This window comes from Lissotriton vulgaris, chromosome 11 (genome assembly GCF_964263255.1).
Source record: "Lissotriton vulgaris chromosome 11, aLisVul1.2, whole genome shotgun sequence".
NCBI lineage: Eukaryota > Metazoa > Chordata > Amphibia > Caudata > Salamandridae > Lissotriton > Lissotriton vulgaris.
The window spans coordinates 278048007-278069538 of NC_141699.1; the positions used below are offsets into that span (position 1 = coordinate 278048007).

The window sequence follows — 21532 nt, forward strand, 5'->3', positions numbered from 1 at the left end:
GGGAGCTGCTAATTAGATAATTAAACCGATTTTTAATGAGCCCCCTCCTCCCACCCGCAGCTGTCTGATCACCCTACCAAGCCCCTCTCGTCTTGCTTTCTCGCTAATTGGGACGCTCTCCAGTCTGAGGCAATCAGAGGTTTCCAGAGCAAGGTTGCCAAGGCAACCCCATCTCTGCTAGTGGCTGGAGTGGGGGACCATTTGCAGAGAGGGATGGAGGGGGCATTTCCATGTCGACAGCCCTCTGGAAAACGGGCCTTTTAAAACTGCCCTGAGGCAAGTCTGTGCATCTTTCAATAAACGATTTACTAATAATATTGGTGATTATGTAGGGCTCTACGTGCAGTAAGCGTTGTGTTCACAGGAAGCACTGGGACTGCGAGGAATGAGTTTCCAGTTCAGTCGACAGGAGTTCCCGATGCTGAGCAGATGACGGCAGATGACGCTTCTGCGCCGGAGAGTGCGGGATGTCGCGTTTTGCTGCACGAGATGACGGGAAATCGGAGTTCCCTGCAGGAGGTCACTGGATGTTACATTTTCCTACAGCAGATGACGAGATACATTTGTCCTAAAGAGACGGCAGGATATCCTGTTTTGCCTGAAGACATAAGGGACATTTTATCTCGTACTGTTGCGTGAGATGGTGGTAATTTTCATTCCTCATCAGAAGATGGTGCATGAGATGATCGTAATTCTTTCTCCCCTGCAGGAGATGATGGGATGTCCGTTAATGTTGTACAAGATAACGGTAATTCTCACTTCCCTGTAGGAGATGGTCTGATATACCATATTGTTGTACACGATTATGGTAATTCTCACTTTCCTTTAGGAGATGGTCTGATAGCCCATATTGATGTACAGGATGGCGGTAATTCTTACTTCCCTGCAGGAAATGGTGGGATATCCCATATTGTTGTACAAGATGGCGGTAATTCTCACTTCCTTGCAGGAGATGGTGGGATAAACTTCCCCGTAGGAGGTGGTCTGATATCCCACATTGTTGTGCTAGATGACGATAATTTTCACTCCCCTGTAAGAGATGGTCTGATATCACATACTGTTGCACAAGATGACAGTAATTTTCACTCCCCTCTAAGAGATGGTCTGATGTCACCTACTGTTATTCAAGATGACAGTAATTATCATCTGCCTACTAGAGATGACTAGATATTCCACTTTGCCGTAGGAGTTGGTGGGGTTCCCCATTTCCTCTTAGGAGCAACAGTCCATCCGATTTCCAGGTGGTTACTGCGACATAGTCTATTTTCCTTCAGGGGATGTCAGAGCTTCCTGTATCTCTACAGGTGATGGCACAGATCCTGTTCCTCACAGGTTCAGAGTTAAATATCGTTTGCAGGAAATACAGGGATACTCTATTAGGTCAGTGACATCTGTGAGCCTTTATTCAGAAATTATTTTTTGGCCATTTGCATGGCGCTGTGCAGTTTTGTGCTGTACGTATGGACTTTTATAATAGTAAGAAAATCAATGGAATGCCCAGCTTTCCTTTGTGCCATGTGATTGCCAGGGAAAAACATTAGGGAAGAACCGTTAGGAGGTAGAATATCAATACAACCGCAAGGTTTCTTTCGAAAGAATGAGATGCAAAGTGAGGCTCTGAAAACCCTGCTGAGAGGAGAGCGGAGCTGAAGGTCCTGCATGGGAAAATGTGCACATGGACTCCCTGGATGCAGGAGATCACGGACCCCTGAGAGGTGCGTGGGCATCCACCAAGTCTTTCTGTTGGAACAGAAAGACTTTGATATTTGGTCATATTTCAGTGAAACTGAACCGATAGTATTGATTCTGATTTGCATTTCATTGTTCTTTTAACCAGTCTGTACCTTCACTACATGGAATGAACGTAATCATTAAGCTTGGGCGGAGTTGCGGAACCCCGCAAAGGGACCCAAAAACTCAGCTGTGCTACACAGAGTTTAACAAGCAGCAGAGAGCGTTTGGTCATGCCTGTATGCGTTGATTTTAAGCGCTGGGTTTTTCTCCTGCGCTGGAAACAGAACCATATGCAGCGCAAGAGGGCGTTGCTTCTTTTCTGCGCTCCAGTAGTTATTCTATTCAAGTGACAACTTTCTCAATGCGAAAACTGAAGGTTTCTCAACGCGACCAGTTGTGACCAGGAGAAAAACCCAGCGCTTAAAATCAACGCATACAGGCATGACCAAACGCTCTCTGCTGCTTGCTAAACTCCTGCAATCCAAAGTGGAAGTCCAGCAGAAACTACCAGGCCTCCCCCACCCTGTAAAGGAGCACAACACCGAGGTGTGAGCACGACTCCTTGTTGCACAGTGAGCTGATGGAACCTCAGTAAACGACAGACACTTTCTAGAGGTCGAGTTTGTCTGAGTATTCACAATCTTATGATGGAGATTTAACCTTCTCATAACTGTCAGAAACCATGGCCATCACCCAAATATATATCTGTGCAATATCTGGCTGCTGCTCAAATCTTCATAAAATCATAAACATCACAGAAAAACATTGAAACCTTGCAAAAATGCCTTCTGTTTCTGATAAAAAAGGTCCCACTCAATGACAGATCCTTTCCTGTCAGATCCGACCTTTCAGAACGCCCTCCCTTTTGAAATCTGAGACAACCCCAAGCTTCTTTTTAGACAAGCCCTGAGAGCCTGGGGAGTCACACTCAAGTACTGATAAACCAGATACTCTCCAGTTTCGCATAGTGGGGGTTTGCTAGTGATATGCAGCTTGGTTCCAACAGCAAGCTAAACACTGTACCCATGCCTGGGTATGCCCATTGCACTTGGGGCATCACACTTAGGGTATCATTCTATCAATTACAAAAGTGATGGATGGAATGCTTGAATTAATTTCAGCCATTAGTAATTACTCAGGGCCACATCCCAGTCCATTGTTCTTTGGACCATGATAGGCTTGCAGGGCTTGGTTTCGGTTCAAGGAGGTCCTGGCCTAGTAGTTCGGGGCTGTTCCTAATGGAGCAGGGCCAGGCGGATTTGCTTACGGTTGGGTTCAAACTGAGGAGGCATGGTGGGTAAAGAAGATGGATTGGAATGCTTCGTTGAGTGGCTGCTTGTGGTTAGACCAATGGTAAATGTTCCTCCCATCACTTTTTTTGTGTTTGATGTCTCAGTCTAAGTGGCAAAGATATTTCCAGACATGGGTCCTGTGCTTACTCTGCCACTGGAAGCAAGCTACACCACCCTGACAAGCCCTCATCAGAGTGAAACTGGTCTTGGATTGCTTGTGTTCCGGTCCAATGAGGACCTGGCCTAGCAGTTCTGCCTGGACTGTTCTTATTGGAGCAGGGTCAATACTGATTTGCATATGGCTGGGACCATTCTGAGGTGGCATAGTGAGCAAAAGAATGATTGTTGGAATGCTACATGGAGCAATTGCCAGTGGTTAGATTTATTGCAGAGTTCCTCCCATCACCTTTTGTGTGTTTGATGTAACACCCTAATTGGCAAGTGTATGCGTACAAATAAGTCCAGGGCTCATTGTGCCACTGCAGCCAAGTTAAAAGAAACTGACAAGCTCCAATCTGGGTAAAACCAATCTTGGTTTGCTTGTATTCCCGTTCAGGGAGGGCCTGGCCTGGCCGTTCAGACTGTACTGTTCCTACTGGAGGAGGGTCAAGACTGATTTGCATATAGCTGGGTCCAAACTGAGGTGACACGGAGGGTAAAAGAACAATGGAAGGAATACTACCCTGTGTTATTGCCATTGGTTAGATTTATTGCAAGTGTTCCTCCTATCACCTTTAGTGTGTTTACAGGAAGCCTAGAGGTCCCAGTGATCCATCACAACTTGAATTCTGCACTACAAGAACCACATTCAAAGGCCCTGCAGCACAACTGAAACTTTAATGAGACAATATGTACTGGTTGTGCTCTGCCCCTGGGCGTGAAATGTGGATACAGCTCATAGGGTTAGAATATGGGATTGTGCATTTAGGCTTGTATGTTCTGTATGTTTGTGTGAAACTCCACCAGGAGAAAGGAAAAGATCTGAGCTTATGATATCATCTAGAATCTTGCTTGGTGAAAGACAAGGACATTATTAGTGGGTAAAGAGGTGTAGCAGCTGCTATGGCACTGACATTGAATTTGCTTCTCCTCGTTTCAGAAATCATAAAGCCAGTGGCAGTGAAAGAAAGTTAATATAAGAGTCCTGTCGATGAGTGGCTCAGGGTAGGAAAAGGGATCATATCTGGAATGTCATTGGTTGTCAAAGGCTGTGTGATTTAACCCCTTGACCTTTGGCGAATCATCATCCATGGTGATTGGCAATCGAGCAGATGTAGAAATGGGACAGTGCTCAGACCGTCATTCCACTTGTTCTGAGGAAAACACCTTCTGTAATACAAAGACTAAGCGGCCTTACCACATCTGCACTAAATGTCTCTCCACTTTGCCCAGGCGTTTGAGAGAGGATGCCTGAATCCCTGCCCTACCACCAAAAAGAATGCAATTGTCCAAGGTGGGCCCCCTACTAACCTGAAGGCAAGAGATTGCTACATTCTTCTTTAGTGTGATGTGCCCCAAAGTCAATTTGTGGTGTGAAAGAGGACATGCTGAATGAAGTACTTTTCTTGGTATAGTGCATTTGTTTTTATTCATGAATAAAGCATCATTATCATGGCATGGAACACCAGCGACAAGCAGTAACAGAGATACCGAGGAAGGTGGTTAGCGATGAATGAGACAAAAACAAAGATATTGTATTTCCTCAATTATTCCATGCTGGTTATGTGTATAGCCCTGCACACCATCCCATGGTCCCCTCAAAGCAGCTTTTGTTATGGGCAAGCCAAAGACAAAAAAATCCATGGGTGGAACTCTGATATCTGATGGTCACACACACTATCGAAATTGGAACTGTGCTTCTAATCACTTTTGTTATCTGTGTCTTAGGAAGTCTCTCTGCTATTTTGGCAGAGTGCCTCACTCTAGACCAAGTGCAACTCAGTAGCCAGAATGACTCACTTACTTCAACAATGTTCCCTCTGGTTGATACTCTATCTAACCTAATATTCCTCATATTAGAATATTCCCCAACAAACAGCTGATCGTAAACTCGATGATCCTTGGTACGATCTATGTAAAAAATTAAAGATCATTTGTGGTCCAACTGATGAAGGCTGCCCTCCATTTTTTAGGGGAATGGGGGACAAAGAACGCTGGTAAAGTCATGGATTGCCCAACATGGAAGGGAGTCACCAGGTCTGGTAAGAAGACCACCAGAGTCTTCAGCACTAATCTGTCCAGAAAAAAGATGATGTATGGCAGTTGTACTAAGAGTGCCTGCAGTTTATTAATGCAACAAGCTGATGTAATTGTAATGAGAAAGAGATGAGATCCTGAATATTGAACAAAGAATATCGTGGGACACTAACATTGGGGACAAAATATCAAAAGGTAAGAATGTATAGATTTTGTATACCCAATTCCACATCTATGTGCCTTGACAATATATTTAATCAAGTTACATGGATGTAGTGTAAGGAATAATAAATCAATTCTTCCCCGAGTGCACTAAGCTTTCTATATTTTGTCCCCAGATATTTTGGCCAAGATATCAGTGTGCCACCATATTCTTATACTCGATATTCCAGAGTATAATCTGAGAAAGACAGTCTTTAAGGTCAGGTGACACAGTGAGAAGTAATGCATCAGCTCAAAAGGTGCACACACAAGGAATGTAAAGACCAAGTTGCAGTCCCACTGGTGCATGTCTCAGGGCTTGGGATAGGACATTGCGGCGTCAGAACTTTAATCTCATCACAACAGGTGATTTGCTGGGCTAGCTCCAGGGCAGTACGATCGGTGCCACCGCACCGGGCGCTGACCTGGGGTGGGTGCATCAATTTGGCAAGTATATTAACATTTTTAAAGCACCTGCTGCCGTGTTCCTGACCTCCAGCAATTTTCAGGCACCATTTAAAATGCCAAGATAACTTCAGGGATTAATCATCTTCCTGGAAAGAGATGGAGGTTTGTCTAGTGGAAGTTTTGACTTATCCTAAGGTAGCGCAGTGGGTTAAAATATCTGCTGCTAAGAACGTGTACCATGCAGCTAACAAAGTGGATGTAATGTAAATAGATGAGTGGGGTACTGCTTCTGTGAGAGAGCTCCTTTTGTTACCTGCCATTTGTAAGTCAAAATCCTAATAAAGAACATTGAGATATTAACTGTCATCAAAGAGCTGCGTGTAAACTGCAAGTATTATGTTAGAGCCATATGTTTTTTGCCCAGTCTTTCATTATCCTAATCTTGCGAAAAGGGTTCATTTGGGTAGAAAACTGTTCTTGTCATTATAGAGAACCCCTAATAATGGTGTTACATTTTAAATTCAGAATTTGTGCTTTTCCAGAATAAGTACTCTTAAGCTATATTGCCTACCAGTATCAATGACATGTTACTCCTACACCCCGTAGTCCTGTCTGATGTAACATTTCCTATACACTGATTTACACACATAGGAGGAAGGGGGGTGGTGGTGGGGGGGGGCAACAAACATTGTTACACAGGGCACCACCAGTGTTAAAGCCGTCTCTGGTGATTTGGACAAGGAAGGTTCGTTTGGAAAACATAGAATGGCCGAAATGGCTGATAAAGAACCTTTTGCAGTGCCCACTGCAAGGCTTAGCCGGGGTAAGAAAAGACAATAAAATAACATCCAGCAGCTTTTACTGTAATGGGTCCATATCCTGGTACCTGGTATCAATGGGTTTCATGAAACGGCGCCCCCTGGCAAGGATGACATCCACCCCCTTAGTCGGAAAATCAAAAGAAGCTAATTGCCACTGCTTAATGTGCATGCATGAAGGAGTAATTTGTGTAGATCTGGATGGAAGACCCTGCCCTACTGTTGTGACGGGACCTTCCCGAAGTGCCAACCTGATTGGAGGACAGACATTCATGTGAGTTTTGGGTACCCACACTCTTCTGGCTCATTCCGGGACCAGCAAAATGGCTTGGGGCCCAGTCATTCTTGATCCTCAGAAATCAGGGAAGCAGAGGAAGTGGTGGGAAGGTAGACAGGAGACCTATGTTCCATTCCTGCTGGAATGCATTTTCTACCAAGTGTTCTTGAAGAAAGTACAGCGAGCAAAATTGTTGATACTATCCATTCTTTGTGGTGGGAGAAGATCTAGCAAGGGTTCCCTCCCCCAAAGGAAGACCCCGTACACAACATCATGATTAGGTGCCACTCATGATCTGCCAGATGATCTCAGCCCAGTTAATTTACTCTAGCATTCAGGGACTCTGCCAATTGGCTGGCAAGACACTCTGGACCACCAGACACCTCCAGAGGTGCGAAGTCTCCTGGCAGAGGGCTCATGATCCCAAACCACCCTGTTTGCTGCAGTACTACATAGCAGTGGTGATGTCTGTGAGAGCATACACCAGCCTCCCTTTGATGAATGGCAAATGCGCGCAACTCCAGAAGACTGATATGGAGCCAGGCCTTCACTGGAGAGTAGAGTCCTCTAATCTCACTTCCCCAGATGAGCCGTCCAACCCAGCAGTGATGCATTTGTCACTACTAACAACTTTAGGTAGGGAAGTGAGAGTGGCTTGCCTCATGACAAATTGCAGCCCATCAGCCACAGCTACGGATCTTGAGATGCTTCCTCTCAGATCTGGGCTATGTCAGTAAGGTGGCCCTGGTGAAGGACCCAATAGGACTTCAAGTTTCACTGTGGGGCTCCCATGTACCTCCCATGTGCCACCTGGCATGGTTGACAAGGAGTATGCGTGAGACTAAGAGACCAACCTCGCTTGAATCCAGGAGCACGTCAGAACCATTGGGATCCTAGCCTGAACATCCTAGACTCTTTGCTGCTTCACCATATCAAAGATAGACCCAGTGAATGGAAACCTCAGTGAAGGACTTCTGCTAGTTAATGGTGAAGCCCAATGTTGTTAAAAGTTCTGCTGTTGTGTGGAGCTGGTCCACGACTGACTTAGGCAAGCCCGGATTCAGCACCTAGTAGTCGAAGTACACGAATACAACGATTCCCGACCTCAATAGATGAGCAGTGACCAGTGCAATGACTTTTGGGAACACCCAAGGGGTGCTGGCAAGGACAGAGAGGAGCGCAGCAAACTGAACTGAAAATGCTCCTCCTCAACCTTGAACCATAGGTATTACCTGTGTACTGCAGGAATGGTGCATGAAAATATGCATCCTGCAAGTCCAAGGACACCATCAATCACCTGGGTTCAGAGCATATAGAGTTTAGGCCAAAGTGAGCATTTTGAATCTGTCCTTCTGTAGGAATGCATTCAGGTGATGGAGGTTCAAGATAGGCATGAACCTCCCCCATTCTTTTTCAGGATGAGGAAAAGGTGAGAGTACCAGTCCACTACCCTCTATATAGCACCTTTGGAGAGCAAGAGGCATACCTCCTGGAGGAGGATGGGCTGATGCTCTTCTGAAATCTGTTCTGGTATGGCAGAGCTATTGGGTGGGAAGGAAAAAGAGGGGGGGCATAACCATTGTGAATAATTTGCACGACCAATCTGTCACATGTGATATATCGCCAACCTGGAACAAAGTGCCCAATCCTGCCTCCCACTAGGGGGCCCAATCTGTTGTATGTGATGGTTCACTAACCAAGAAGGAAGTGCTGAATCCTGCCTTCCACCAGGTGGGCATGGCCCACTAAGGGCAAAGTAAAGTTGTTTCGTGCCCGTTGTATCAGGGCAGGAAGACTTAGAAGGCTGATGCCCCCTGTTGACCCTCACAGCGTCTACCAAATCCATGTTGGTGGCCCCTAATAGACTAGGCTGTCTATTGCATAAATGGTTAAGAAATCTGTCTACATGCCAGACCTCTGGAGTAGCCCCTTTCTATCTGAAACTGGTGCAGAAATTGTTTGTCAGGGGCAACAACCCCAAGGAACTGGCTGTAATTTTAAAGTTCTTAAATATTTCAAGGCAGTGTCTGACTGCTCACCAAAAAGGTGAAAATCATCAAAGGGCATATCAATCAGAGAAGCCTGCATATCACTCGGGAACACAGAGGAGACCTCATCCAGGCATGTCAACAAAGGGACACACAGATATAATGCACCCTGCCAAGGTACTACGTGGTTTCCACACTGACATGTTTCGGCCTCATCTTGCCCATTATGTATCATCTGGACCAGATCTTCCTCGCCAGGTCCAAAGGAGCATAGGTGTATTGGCCCAGCGGACGGTTTGTGTTTACCGACCACATTGTCAAATTGGCTGAAGAAAACATACGTTTGCCAAAGACATCTATACTTTTAAATTCCCTATCCGGATGGGAAGTGAAAAATGAATTACTATTCTTCCCACTGGTCGAGACCAGTAAAATGAGGCTTTTTGGAATTGGGCGCTAGGGAGAAAATCTAGGTCACCAGGCTCTGCTCTACGATAAACAGCCAAAGTAGGTAGGTTTCTCTTCATGGACTCTTGGTGGTCTCCCTGCATATCACCTGTATCCAAAGATATTGGAAGAGGACACCTCACCCTCAATTCTTTGCGGCATGTTTTTTCACAGGTGCACCACCTCATCCAGGTAGTCAAATACCACCTTGATGGAATCGAACAGTGATGGGGGTGGAGTCCCAAATAAATTCTTCTGGATATAAGCAGGGATATAGATGACTAAAATGATCTGAAGATAAAACCAAAATATGTCTCTTTATTCAGAGGCTACCCTAGGCATAATTAAAAAATTGACCAGGGATGTTCCTTGAAAAAAATGTTTCCCATATCCACTTAATTTCTCCGACATGTTTCAGCCATTTCTTGTGCCCCATTCGGTCATAGGCCTTATTAGGAGCATGGGTTATCCCTACCTAGTTTGGATTCACTATCATGATTTGATTACATGTAATGTAAAATGTAAGGTCAAAATAATTCTTGTTATAACCAGTAAAATTGCTTTTTTTCGTAATAGAACTGTATCAACTTCCTTTTGTGTTCACTGTAAACCACACATTTCTTGGGTACCCAATGGTGAAGTGTGTGCACAGCATAGCTACTAGGGAAAACAGACATGATAGTACATGTGTCACTCATCCTCAGTCATGCTGACGTCCTCTAATTTGGGGCCATTGTCACCTCCTGGACATGAAGGGGTGGAAGAAAACATACATTTGTATGCTGACATTTCATGGCAGGCTGTCTTATTTGTGGGGCTTTTCCCATTGCGTTTGTGAGTTGTAATGTCATCACTGGGAATATGAATGACTCTAGACCAATACTCTGAGACTTTCTTGCCACATCTGAATGTGAAAAGGACGGGGAAGAGATATATTTGTGCTGCTTTATTTAACTATATCTTGCACCTACACCATGCCTTGCTTATGGTTTGACTGCGGCGGCCCGTACAGGGAAGAGCGGTGGGGCCAGGTGGGAGGAGATTTCGACAGACGACGAGGGAAAATTAATTATTTATTTAATTTTCCCGCATTGTCGTCTGGCGAAATCCCCCCGCCCCACACGCCCAGCCACAATAATCTCTTTGACCCTTTTACTTAATTTTTGTTTGCTACAAAATCCAGCCCTTTTAGTGCACACTAGTATTGCAAACAATATAATATCTCATGATGTCAAAATGTGCTATATAAAAGTTCTTACTCATTATACATCTTTATATCATAGTGGTGATTGGTAGGAAAAGGCTAATTGCCCCAACATCTAAACACAAATATGTACCTTTCAAAATCCCTTAGTTCTAGTTCTTCATGGCTTCAATTGATCCTCAGAGCACCTCGCTTCCAAACACCTATTTCGATCCTTGATTTATCAGATCTTACCAATGTGTCTCACCCACAGGGATTGGAGGGTTGATGATGCCCTGGATCAGCATGGGGGGCGGTGGAACCACTGAAACTAGACTTAGACTGGTCTCAGCAAGCCGAAAAGGTGGTCTATAAGAGTAGGGGATGCCCCAAAAAATGGGAGAAGATCTTGACGCAATGGGACAAATATAGGAACTACTAAATGTTGATGGTTTGAATGCGGCATGCCAGGGGGAGGGTACTGAGTTGCCAGGGTGGGTTCTGGGTGGGAAAGATCAATAATATGATATTGTATACTGTCTTGAAAGTTGATATGAAGATATATTTCGCGTTGCCCATATATGGGAAATGTAATGCGCACCTACTTAATAAAAAACGAAATAAAAAAAAATGATACCCTGGATCTGGGGGCTTAAGGAAGATTCTCATATTAAGCTGTGTTGAAACTAAGATGCACGATTTCTATTGGGTTAACAGACAGTCACCATTTGAGGCTAGTTGCAAGCTGAACAATCATCCAACTATTATCTAAAATATGTCATTAGCATAGGATCAGTAAACTCTTTTCTGAGGGAATAACTCTATGGTGTTACTAACAAAACCGCAAAAACAAAGATATCCCACTCTTCCTTTTTATTTATATTCATAAGATGGGTTCTCTGCCCATTTAAAGTTATGTCTTCCTGGGCATCTGAAGCTGTGTCTGTAAATTTAGGACTATGCGTGGATATTTAGGAAGTCGCTTTGGCATTTGAGGTTGCAAACAGGAATTTCATGACACTGCTTGGATATTACATAGATTCCTTCTGGTATAACATGATAAGGCTTTAAGGAATATGGCATGTATACCCTGGTTAATATGCAGATGATAACAGTAATACCCTTGTAATAGGCTTTACTAGTTCAATCATTATATTAGTTAGCTTCCACTTATTGTAGAATACATTTTACTTTAGTGATACCAATTCCTGTCACGTCATTGTGGTCAAATTTCAACTGATGTCATTTCCTGTCTTGGCACTGGGGTAAATGCTACGTGATACGGGTCCCTGTGAAGTCATGGAGAGGACATGGTATTACTTCTGATACAGCTGCCATTTTGGTGAATGGAAGTCCATAGTGGTTCTGGTTACCTCCAACCCATCCTCGAGGTCACTCACCTTACACTGGATGTACATGGTGTGGGGGAGACCCTCGTTGTCCTGGGTTATGATCTGCATCATGTTCTGCTGCTGGAAGGCGTTCTCATCCACTCGCTCGACCGCGCAGACCCGCTTCACAGGGATGGAGGAGCGCACCTGCAGCAAGACACTCAATGAAACGAAGGGCCAGTCACAGCACAGGGAAACACCTACCACAGAACTATCAACTCAAACAGCCTACAACACAGCAGCACTGCGAAGCATCAGCTACAGAACTATCAAGGAAAATAACATGCCAACAACAGCACTGGAAAGCACCCACCACAGAACAATCACCTCAAAGAATTCACCAACAGCAGCATTGGGAAGCATCAGCCACAGAAAGATGAACACAACGAAAGAACCAACAACAGCACTAAGGTACACCAGCTACAGAACTATCATCTCAAAGAATGCACCGATAACAGCCTGGGAAGCATCAGCCACAGAAAGATCAACGTTAAGGAAGCACAAACAACAGCACTAGGAAGTGAGAGACACAGCGCTATGAAATACTGGAACATGGAACACTCGCTATCTGCTCAAAGCAAGCAACAATGACAGCAACATCAAATTATTCATGAAGCCAAACCACATAATTCTCAAATTAAGTATAATTAAATAATTTGAAAGATAGTACCATCATTACTTCACATAACTACACCACTACCAGCTTACATAACACAACCCTAGGGCAGCCACAGAACTATCAGAAGAAGAATCAGCCACAGCACTTTCAAATGAGACAACAGCCATGGTACCTTCGATATAACTAAGATATCACCCACAGTGCCATCACAGGAAGCACTAGCCAGAGCAATACAAAAAAGTAAAAGATATACAACTTTCCCACGTCAAAGAAAGCAGAAGCAACAGCATCATCGGTTCAAAAGAAGCCAAATCACAGCACTATCAAGGAAGCATAAGCCACAGCAATGTCAACTGAAAGGACGTGTCAGCCACAACAGCACTAACAGTTCAAACGATGCACAAGCCACAAAACCATCAAGGAAGCACAAGCGAAAGCACTATCGGGGCCACAGTAACAGTACTAACAATACAAATGAAGAACAAACCACAGCACCAACAAGCGATGCACCAGCCACACCAAACCCTGATGAAAGGAAGCACCAGCTGCAGCACTCTCAGTTCCAAGTAAGGACAGGCTACATTACTATCAAAGGAAACACCAGCCACACTGGTGCAATTCTGTTGGGGAACCAATCACATCACTATCAGCTCAAAGGAAACACTAACATCTCTATCTACTCAAAGGGAGAACCAACCAGAGCACACTCAACTCAAGCAGTACCCAGAGCAACATTATTGACTCAATGGCAGCACTAGTCACAACACTATCTGTTCAAATGAAGCATCCAGCCACAACATTATCAAAGGAAGCACCACCAGGATGCTATCGACTAAAGGGAGCGTCAGTCAAATCACTGTCAGCTCAAAGTAAGCAGCACCAAATGTAAATGTAAATGTGCATGAATTTATATAGCACAAATCACCGAGTGGTTTCTAAGCGCTTGCTTAGGGAACCCGTCCTGGTGTTCCCCTGTGAGATATCCCCAGCAGGGTATCCGCAAGGTGAAAGCCAGGCATCCCGCCGCGGGGGGCCGTTGTGGAGATTAAGCACGTTATTGCCCAGAGTCGCAGAGTGTGAACCTGTGAATCGAGTAGGCACCGGAGCGAGAATTGTCGAGTCCATGGACATTTTAGGACTCAAAACCCCGCCGAGCCGGGAATTGAACCCTGGTCCCGGGCTGACCTCTGCTTCCAGGTCTGCCTCCTCTAACCAGTGAGCCACACTTCTCCACTTCTCCACCAACAGCATTGTCATCTCACACGAAAAACACACTGAACCAGAACTAGCAACTCGAAGCTGGGTACAAGCCACACCGCTAACACCTAAAATGAAAACACCCGCTACAGCACAGGCAGCTCAAAAGAAGCGCCCTTCACTGGCCATGATTGCCAATTAACCTCTAGTCATAGCAGTGTGAAAGAAAGCTCTATTACAGGGGAGGCCAGTCAGAACACCATCAAAGGAAGCACCGATCACAACAATACTATCGACAACATTCCCCAACAGCACTATCATCACAACGGAAGCACTCATCTCAGCACTATGATCACACCGGAAGTAAACGCCATCCACAGTACTATAATAGGAAATAACAGCCTTAAATTATCCACTCAACAAAAACACTGTTCACGGCACTAGAGGAAGCAGTGGACTATATACTCAAAGGCATCAGCAAGCAAGCACAGAATTAAAAGCAAGAGCTGCCACATACAATTCGCTGAAAAGAAGCAGTAACCACAGCATTATCAGCTCATAGTGAGCACCAGCCACAGCCAGTGAGCTCAAAGGAAACAGCACCGCAACACTAGCAGGTGAAGGAAGCCTCCAAAACTGCAATACCAGATCAAAGGAACCACTGGTCAAATCACCATCAGATACAGTACTAAAGGGCGCACCACCACAACACAACATAAGCTCCAAAGGATCACCGGTTGCAGTTCTACCAATTCAATGAGAGCACCAGCTACAGCAGCGTTCAGAGAGCGACCAGCTCCAAGGAAGCACCAGTCACAACAGGCAATTCCTATCCAAATGAGGCGGCCTGGCTCCCTCAGCCATTCCAAATATCATCAATGCCTCTTTGCGCAGTGGCATTGTCGCTAAAAAAAGGCAATGTGGTTCCGTTATTGAGCCTGCTATCTACCACCCCATTACTATTCTACTAGCAGTGGCAAAGATTTGTGACACTTATGTTGCCTCTCAACTTTGCAAACCTCTTGAACTTTACAATGTCTTGAATGGCTCTCAAGTTGGTTTTCGCCCAAATCGTAGCAATGAACTTGATCTCCTGGCTGTTTTCGACGATCTTTGCCTCACAGTGGATGACAACCTTACAAGTGCATTGCCTGTGCTCAATTTGTTGGCGGAGACTGACACAGCTGACCACACCATTCTTATCAGTTCATTGGAATCCACGGTTTCGTCTTAAACTGGTTTACTTGTTTTCTCAAATATAATTTTTCGTTCTCATGGACAATAATTGGTACTCCTTAACATCATGGCCGTACCATTCACTCACAAATATTGTTATTTACTTCAGGCCACCACCTGCAGAGATACTATCCTAAAAGAAGGCTTTAACGGCCAGATGTACAACCCTTTTTTGCGGCCGCAAATGGGGGATCAGCCTGTTTGTGACCACAAAAAAAGGTTCCAGACATGTACAAATGCTATTTTGCGAGTCACTGACTCGCAAAATAGCATTTACGACTCTCGCTATTTGGAAGGGCTGTCCCTTCTTAATAGCAAGTCACCATGCCATGTACTATTGTTTTGCGACCGCATTTGCGGCCGCAAAACACTCGCCGTTTACCACCTACTTCAAGTAGGTGATAAAGCACTTGCAAACAGGAAGGGGTCCCCAGGGGACTCATTCCCCTTTGTGAATGGGTGCGTAAATATTTTTTAAGAGCAGGCAGTGGTCCCAGGGACCACTGCCTTCCCCTAAGAAATGAAACTGAAAAGTTTCATTTTTCTTTTTTAAATGCATGCCGATTTCCTTTAAGGAAAAAGGGCTGCATTTAAAAAAAACTGCTTTATTTAAAAGCAGTCTCAGACATGGTGGTTTGCTGACGACAGCAGTCCACAATCCCTAGGAGTGCTAGCCATTCCCAATGGGGTTGCAAACTGCGACAGGCTCATTAATATTCTAGAGGCATGCAATTTGCGACCCCATTGAAAATCGCAAGAGTGTCTGTGACACTGTTGTACATTAAGTTTATCGAACTGCAAATTGAGAGTCTCAATTTTGTGCAATTTGCGACTCGCTAAACTTAATGGTCGTACATCTGGCCCCTAATGGCCTTTTTGATCCTTCTATGCATCCGCAGATATCGAAAATCCCATATAGGGCTCAGATCCTTTTTAGTATGCATTCTTACCGTATGGAGTATGCTACGAAAGAAGGAATAGTTTCTTACCTGTAACTCCAGTTCTCTTGCAGGGGTATTGCCATGATAAGTCATAAGCACTTGAATAGTCCCACCCAAGTGCCAGGACCCCGGAGCACTTCTTTAGATATATCTTCTTAGGTGGATATTTTTCGCCTTTCTTCAGGTAGGCCTGTAAAGACACTTAAGAGATAGAAAAGACAATAATGCAGCCTAACCAAATAGGCTACAAAGGCCACAACTTCATCTTGAAGTGAAAAAGGTGCCATAATACTATGTTTTGTGTAAAAAAATAATAATAGGGGTTAACACCCAGAAAAACCCCACTTCACAAAATTCCTTTTTCATGATAGAGATGAAAGTGTGGGACAGAGTAGCCTCATAGGCTGCCATAATAGGTCTTTAACTAGAAACTGTGCCTTTAAGAAAACTCAGAGACCACCAGTATCCCATGATGCACAGTCAGTGGCAGTAACTTCAGTTCTTTTTGAAGGCAATGAGAAGTGAATGCCTATCAAGAACAAAAGATAAGTCTGTCTATTCTACTGGGGAAGAGGGAGGGTTGCTTATGACTATACATGAAAATACCCCTGCAAGAGAACTGGAGTTACAGGTAAGAAACTATTCCTTCTCTTGCAGGGGATATCCATGTATAGTCATAAGCATTCGAATAGACTAGCAAGCCCATCCCTACAAGCAGATGCGGAGGAAGAGACAGAGATTCAAACTGTAGTTTTAAGCAAAGAGATTCCTAAGGGACACCTGTTCCTACTTGAGCATCTGCCTTGGCATCAGAATCTAGACAGTAATGTCTTGTGAATGTGTGGACTGACTTTAAAGTGGCAACATTACAAACCAAAACCGCAGTAGCTGCCTTCCCTCTAGTAGAATGAGCCCTAGGCTTACTAAAAAGGGGGTTGTTAGCTTTCTGATAACAGAGTAAAATACAAGAAACAATCCATCTGGAGATAGATTGTTTAGAAGTGGCCAGCCCTGTACGGAGAGAACCATAGTTTCAAATAACTGATCACTCTCTTTATATGTTTAGTTTCGTCCAGATACAATTTAAAAACCCTTCTTACATCCAGGGAATGAAGGGATCTCTCTACCGGAGAGGATGGATGCTGGAAGAAAGTAGGTATAGTAATAGTTTGGTTTACGTGAAAATCCGAAATTACCTTAGAGAGGAATTTCAGATGGGTCCTCATAACTACTCTAGATGTATGAAAGACGGTATACGGTTCTTGACAGCAAAGCGCCTGAATTTCACTAACCCTGCGGGCGGAAGTAATAGCCACAAGAAAAGCAGGCTTCCAGGACAGGTGCTGAAGAGAAGCCTTATGAATAGGTTCAAAGGGCTCTTGCATTAAACGAGAAAGCACTGCATTAAGCTCCCAAGGAGGAGAAGGACTTCTAATGGGAGGACAAACTTTTTTCTAACCTTCCAAGAAATCTTTAATAACAGGAATTCTGAAAAAGGGAGTTTGTGAAGGGCATTTCATGTAAGCAGTCAAGGCTGCCAAGTGAACCTTAGTGGAAGAAAATTGGAGGCCAGACTGTGCCAGGTGAGCAAGCATGGAAGTATGACATCATCCTGGTAAGAGGTAGGATCTTCATTCCTCGATGAGCACCAAATACAGAATCTCTTCCATTTGTGAGCATAAGCAGAGCGTTATATGGCCGTTTAGTTCCTTAATAATGTCCATGCAGCTTTGAGGTAAGTTCAAGGGTCCATACTGCAATAGCTCAGGAGCCATGCTGCCAAAATCAAGGAGGATGGGTTGGGGTGTACCATCTGACCACTGAATTTCGTTAGCAGATGAGTTTTGCATGGTAGTCTGAGATGAGGACGGATAGACCGGTGAAGGAGGTCTGTGAACTACCATTGAAATGGCCATTCCGTGGCTATGAGAATCATCTTGGCCCATGATTGGGAGAGCTTGATGAGAATTGTTGGGATCAGGGGAATCAGAGGAAAGCTGGAGAGTAATTTATCTGACCAGTTGATCCATAGGGCATTCCCCAGGGTTCCCTGGTTGGTAGAACGTGGAGGTGAAGTTTTGGCATTTGCTGTTTTCTTGCGGTGGCAAATAGATCGACCTCCGCAGTACCCCAGTTTTCGAATATGTCTCGTGCCACTTCATAGTTTAGGACCCACTCGTGCTTTTCCTGAAAGAGTCCGCTTAGTGAGCCGGCCTGAGCATTTTAAACACCTGGGAGATGGGTCAGATTTCAGGCTAGAAGCCACTTGCATATTGTCTGGGTTTCCCGAGACAATAGTCTGGATCTCGAGCCTCCTTGCTCGTTAAGGTAGAGCATTGTTGTTGTGTTGCCCATCTGAATAAGCAGGGAGTTGGAATGGAATGATGGTTTAAAAGCTTTCAGAGCCAAGCGTACTGCTCTCAGCTCTAGTAGATTGATGTGGTAAGTGGATTCCTTGTGTGACCATCTGCCTTGAATCTGAGGGTGATTTGAACGGGCTCCCCATCCCAGAAGAGAGGCATTCGTGACTATAGTTTGAGTCGGTATATCCTTGTGGAAGGGAGTCCCCCGTAGGAGATTGGTGGGCGAGCACCACCATTTGATGGACCAGAGGGCATGTTGTGACAGTTGACTACGCTCCTCCCAATTCCCGTTCGCTGGTCCTACTGGTCCCCTCCAGACATTCCTGCAAGGGTCTCATGTGGAGACGTGCGTTCGGTGTGAGAACTATGCAGGACACCATGGAGCTCAGAAGAGAGGAGACCTTCCTGACAGTCGGTCCGACATTGACATGAGAGCCTGAGCCTTCCAAAAAAATCGATGAGCGTCTCTCCTCCGAAGGATACACGTTTGCCGAGGGGGTATCAATGGATGTTCCCAGATATTGTAGGCATTGCACAGGAGTCGAGGTAGGGTTTGTTTGATTCATGTGAAGTCCCAAGCCTTGGAGAAGGTCGGAGGTCCAGTGGAAATGTGTCTGAGCCTCCTGACACGTGGATGCCTTGATCAGCCAATCATCTAGATAGGGGTAGACAAACACTTTGTGTTTTCTCAAGTGTGCAGCTAACACCGCCATGCACTTGGAGAATGTCCTGGGTGCTGATTTTATGCCAAACAGAAGCACACAGTATTGGTAGTGGTTGTTTCCCACTGCAAATCTCAAGAACTTGGATGTTTCTTTATGGTAGGAATGTGAAAGTATGCGTCCAGTAGGTCTACTGCACATAACAAACAAGATAAGCAAGATGATGGACAGAATGTTGCACAATGGCAAAACATTCACCCCCAGTCACAGATCTGGGTTTAATCCTTCGTTATTTTGCTCACCAAGCCACCCCAGTTCAGACACGGCCATATGCGAATCAGTCTTGACCCTGTGCCTCATGGGAACAGTCCAGCCCGAACTGCCAAGCCATGTCTTCCCTGGACCGGAATCAAGCATCCTAGGACCGGTTTCTTCCTATCAGCCGTCTTCAGCCAGGATAGCTTGACTCCAGTGGCTTAGTGAGCAAGGGACCCACGTCTGGCATACCCTTCCCACATAGGGTGAACAGCAAAACAAACAAGATGATGGACAAAATGTTGCACAGTGGCAAAACATTCACCCTCAGTCACAGATCTGGGTTTAATCCATCGTCTACTGCACATAACCAATCCTCCCGCTGTAGATGAGGATAGATCTGGTGTAGTGCTAACATTCGGAATCTTTCCTTCCAAATCCATTTATTTGCCTCCTTTAGATCAAGAATGGGTCTGAACTCATTCTTGTCTTTCTTTTTGATGAGGAAGAATCTTGAATACAGCCCTTTGCCTCGTTGCAGCGAAGGAACATGTTCTACTGTCTGTTTTTGTAAGAGAATGTTCACTTCTGCTTCTAATCGCGATAGGTGGAATCTTGATTGCTTTGGAGGCACTGATGGTGGAGGGCTGATGAATCGTAGAGAATATTCATTGCGCACAATTGTCAGAACCCAATTGTCTTGCGTGATACTTTGCCACTCTGCCAGGAAATGTTGAATGCTTCTACCTGACGGAGTGGGTAACGGAAGATGGGGAAGATAGGATTCAGGGCTTGGAACCAGTCGGCAACTTGCCTCCTTGTGAAGTTTGTTGTCCTGACCGTCCTCTAGGTTGCCTTTTTTGATACGGGTGGTAGGATCTTTGGTACGATTGCTGTGTACCAAACTGATGACCTTGAAACCACTGAGGGGTTTGAACCCTCTGTGTTGTATATCGTCTTGAAAAAGGACAGAAGGATCTTTGCTGTTCTTTGGGTCTCTTGAGACTTACTGCTTTCAATGTCTCCATTTCTGCTTTCATGCATGCCATCTCCTCATCTACATGAGAACCAAAGAGTGTAGTGCTGGAGAAAGGAAGATTTTGAATAAGCTGATGCGCTTCAGGCTTCAATGAAGTCAAGCGAAGCCTTGAATGCAGCCTGAGTGCCACTCTATGACAATATCCATGCACAGCTAGAAGTGGTGTGTCTGCAGCAGCGCTAATAATTTGGTTAGAGACCTTACGTTCTTCTGTTAATATTTCATTAAAATCCTCCCTCTTATCTCTAGGTAGATGTTCAGCAAATTGTTGTAGCGTCTCCAATAGTGCTCGGTCATATCTACCCAAAAGTGCCATTGCACTAGCAGCTTTCATGGAGGTCGCTGCTGTGTTGCACACTTTTCTTCCAACTGAGTCTATTTTATGACTCTCTTTATCAGGTGGAAATGTGGAAGTTGTAGCCGTGTTATGTTGTTTTTAAGCAGCCACCACAATGACTCTGGAGGCGGGTCCACCCTTAGGAATGTGGGTTTCCTGTTCTGGAGGGCGATACCTTTTTTGCAGCCTGGAAGGGGCCAGCTTAATAGAAGATGGTGTAAGGAAAAGTTCCATCGCTGGTTCCAAGAGGCCTGGTACCAAATGGAGTAAAGTCTCAAATATTACTGAAGTTGATGGAGCAGGAACGGATATAGGAAAGTTCAATTTTGAAGCTCCTTGATCTAAGACTTCTTGAAACACAGAGATATCATCAATTGGAGAAATCCTTTGAGGAGGGAAGTCTGATAAAGTAGGTGAGTATCTTCCTGTACCCGTAGAAGAAGTATCCCTGGTGTGTCTAGACCGGGATCTCCAACCGTGATGTCAGTGGTGGGAATGAGTAGAGGAGCGTCTACGTCAATGAGAATGAGACCTTGTACGAGACCTGGATCTTGGCCTTCTTGGTGCAGTTGAAGGTGGAGGCGGAGTAGGAGGTGTAGGAAGAGGAGGTGTAGGAGGAGGAGGAGGAGGAGGAGGAGGAGGAGGAGGAGGTGGATGAGGAGAAGATGGAGGCCGAGAAGGAGGCTGATCATCTGGACGATGAGGAGGAGAGTGAACAGGTGATACTGTCCTAGACAGAGAGTATGTCTGAGAATACTCAGAATCTGATGGGTATAATAATCTCCTTCTTTTTCTAGCCTTCTGGGGAGTTACCGATTCCACCGGAGAACCATCTTTCCCCCTCGACGACGATATGCTGACGTAGACTCTAGACTCTTTGCAGAGGACCAAGTCTGTGATCAACGGGTTTTCCTTGCCGTCGATCGACTGCAGCCTGAAGACTTCGAC

General features: G+C 45.0%; 1 protein-coding gene across 1 annotated transcript in view; it reads right to left on the reverse strand.

Moving 5' to 3' along the window:
- Positions 1-21532, reverse strand: part of RASAL1 (RAS protein activator like 1) — an 871242-nt gene that overhangs the window by 81263 nt on the left and 768447 nt on the right. Inside the window, exon 17 of the mRNA XM_086943242.1 lies at positions 11945-12082. Coding sequence (XP_086799368.1) covers positions 11945-12082 — 138 coding nt within the window. The remainder of the gene's footprint in view (positions 1-11944; positions 12083-21532) is intronic.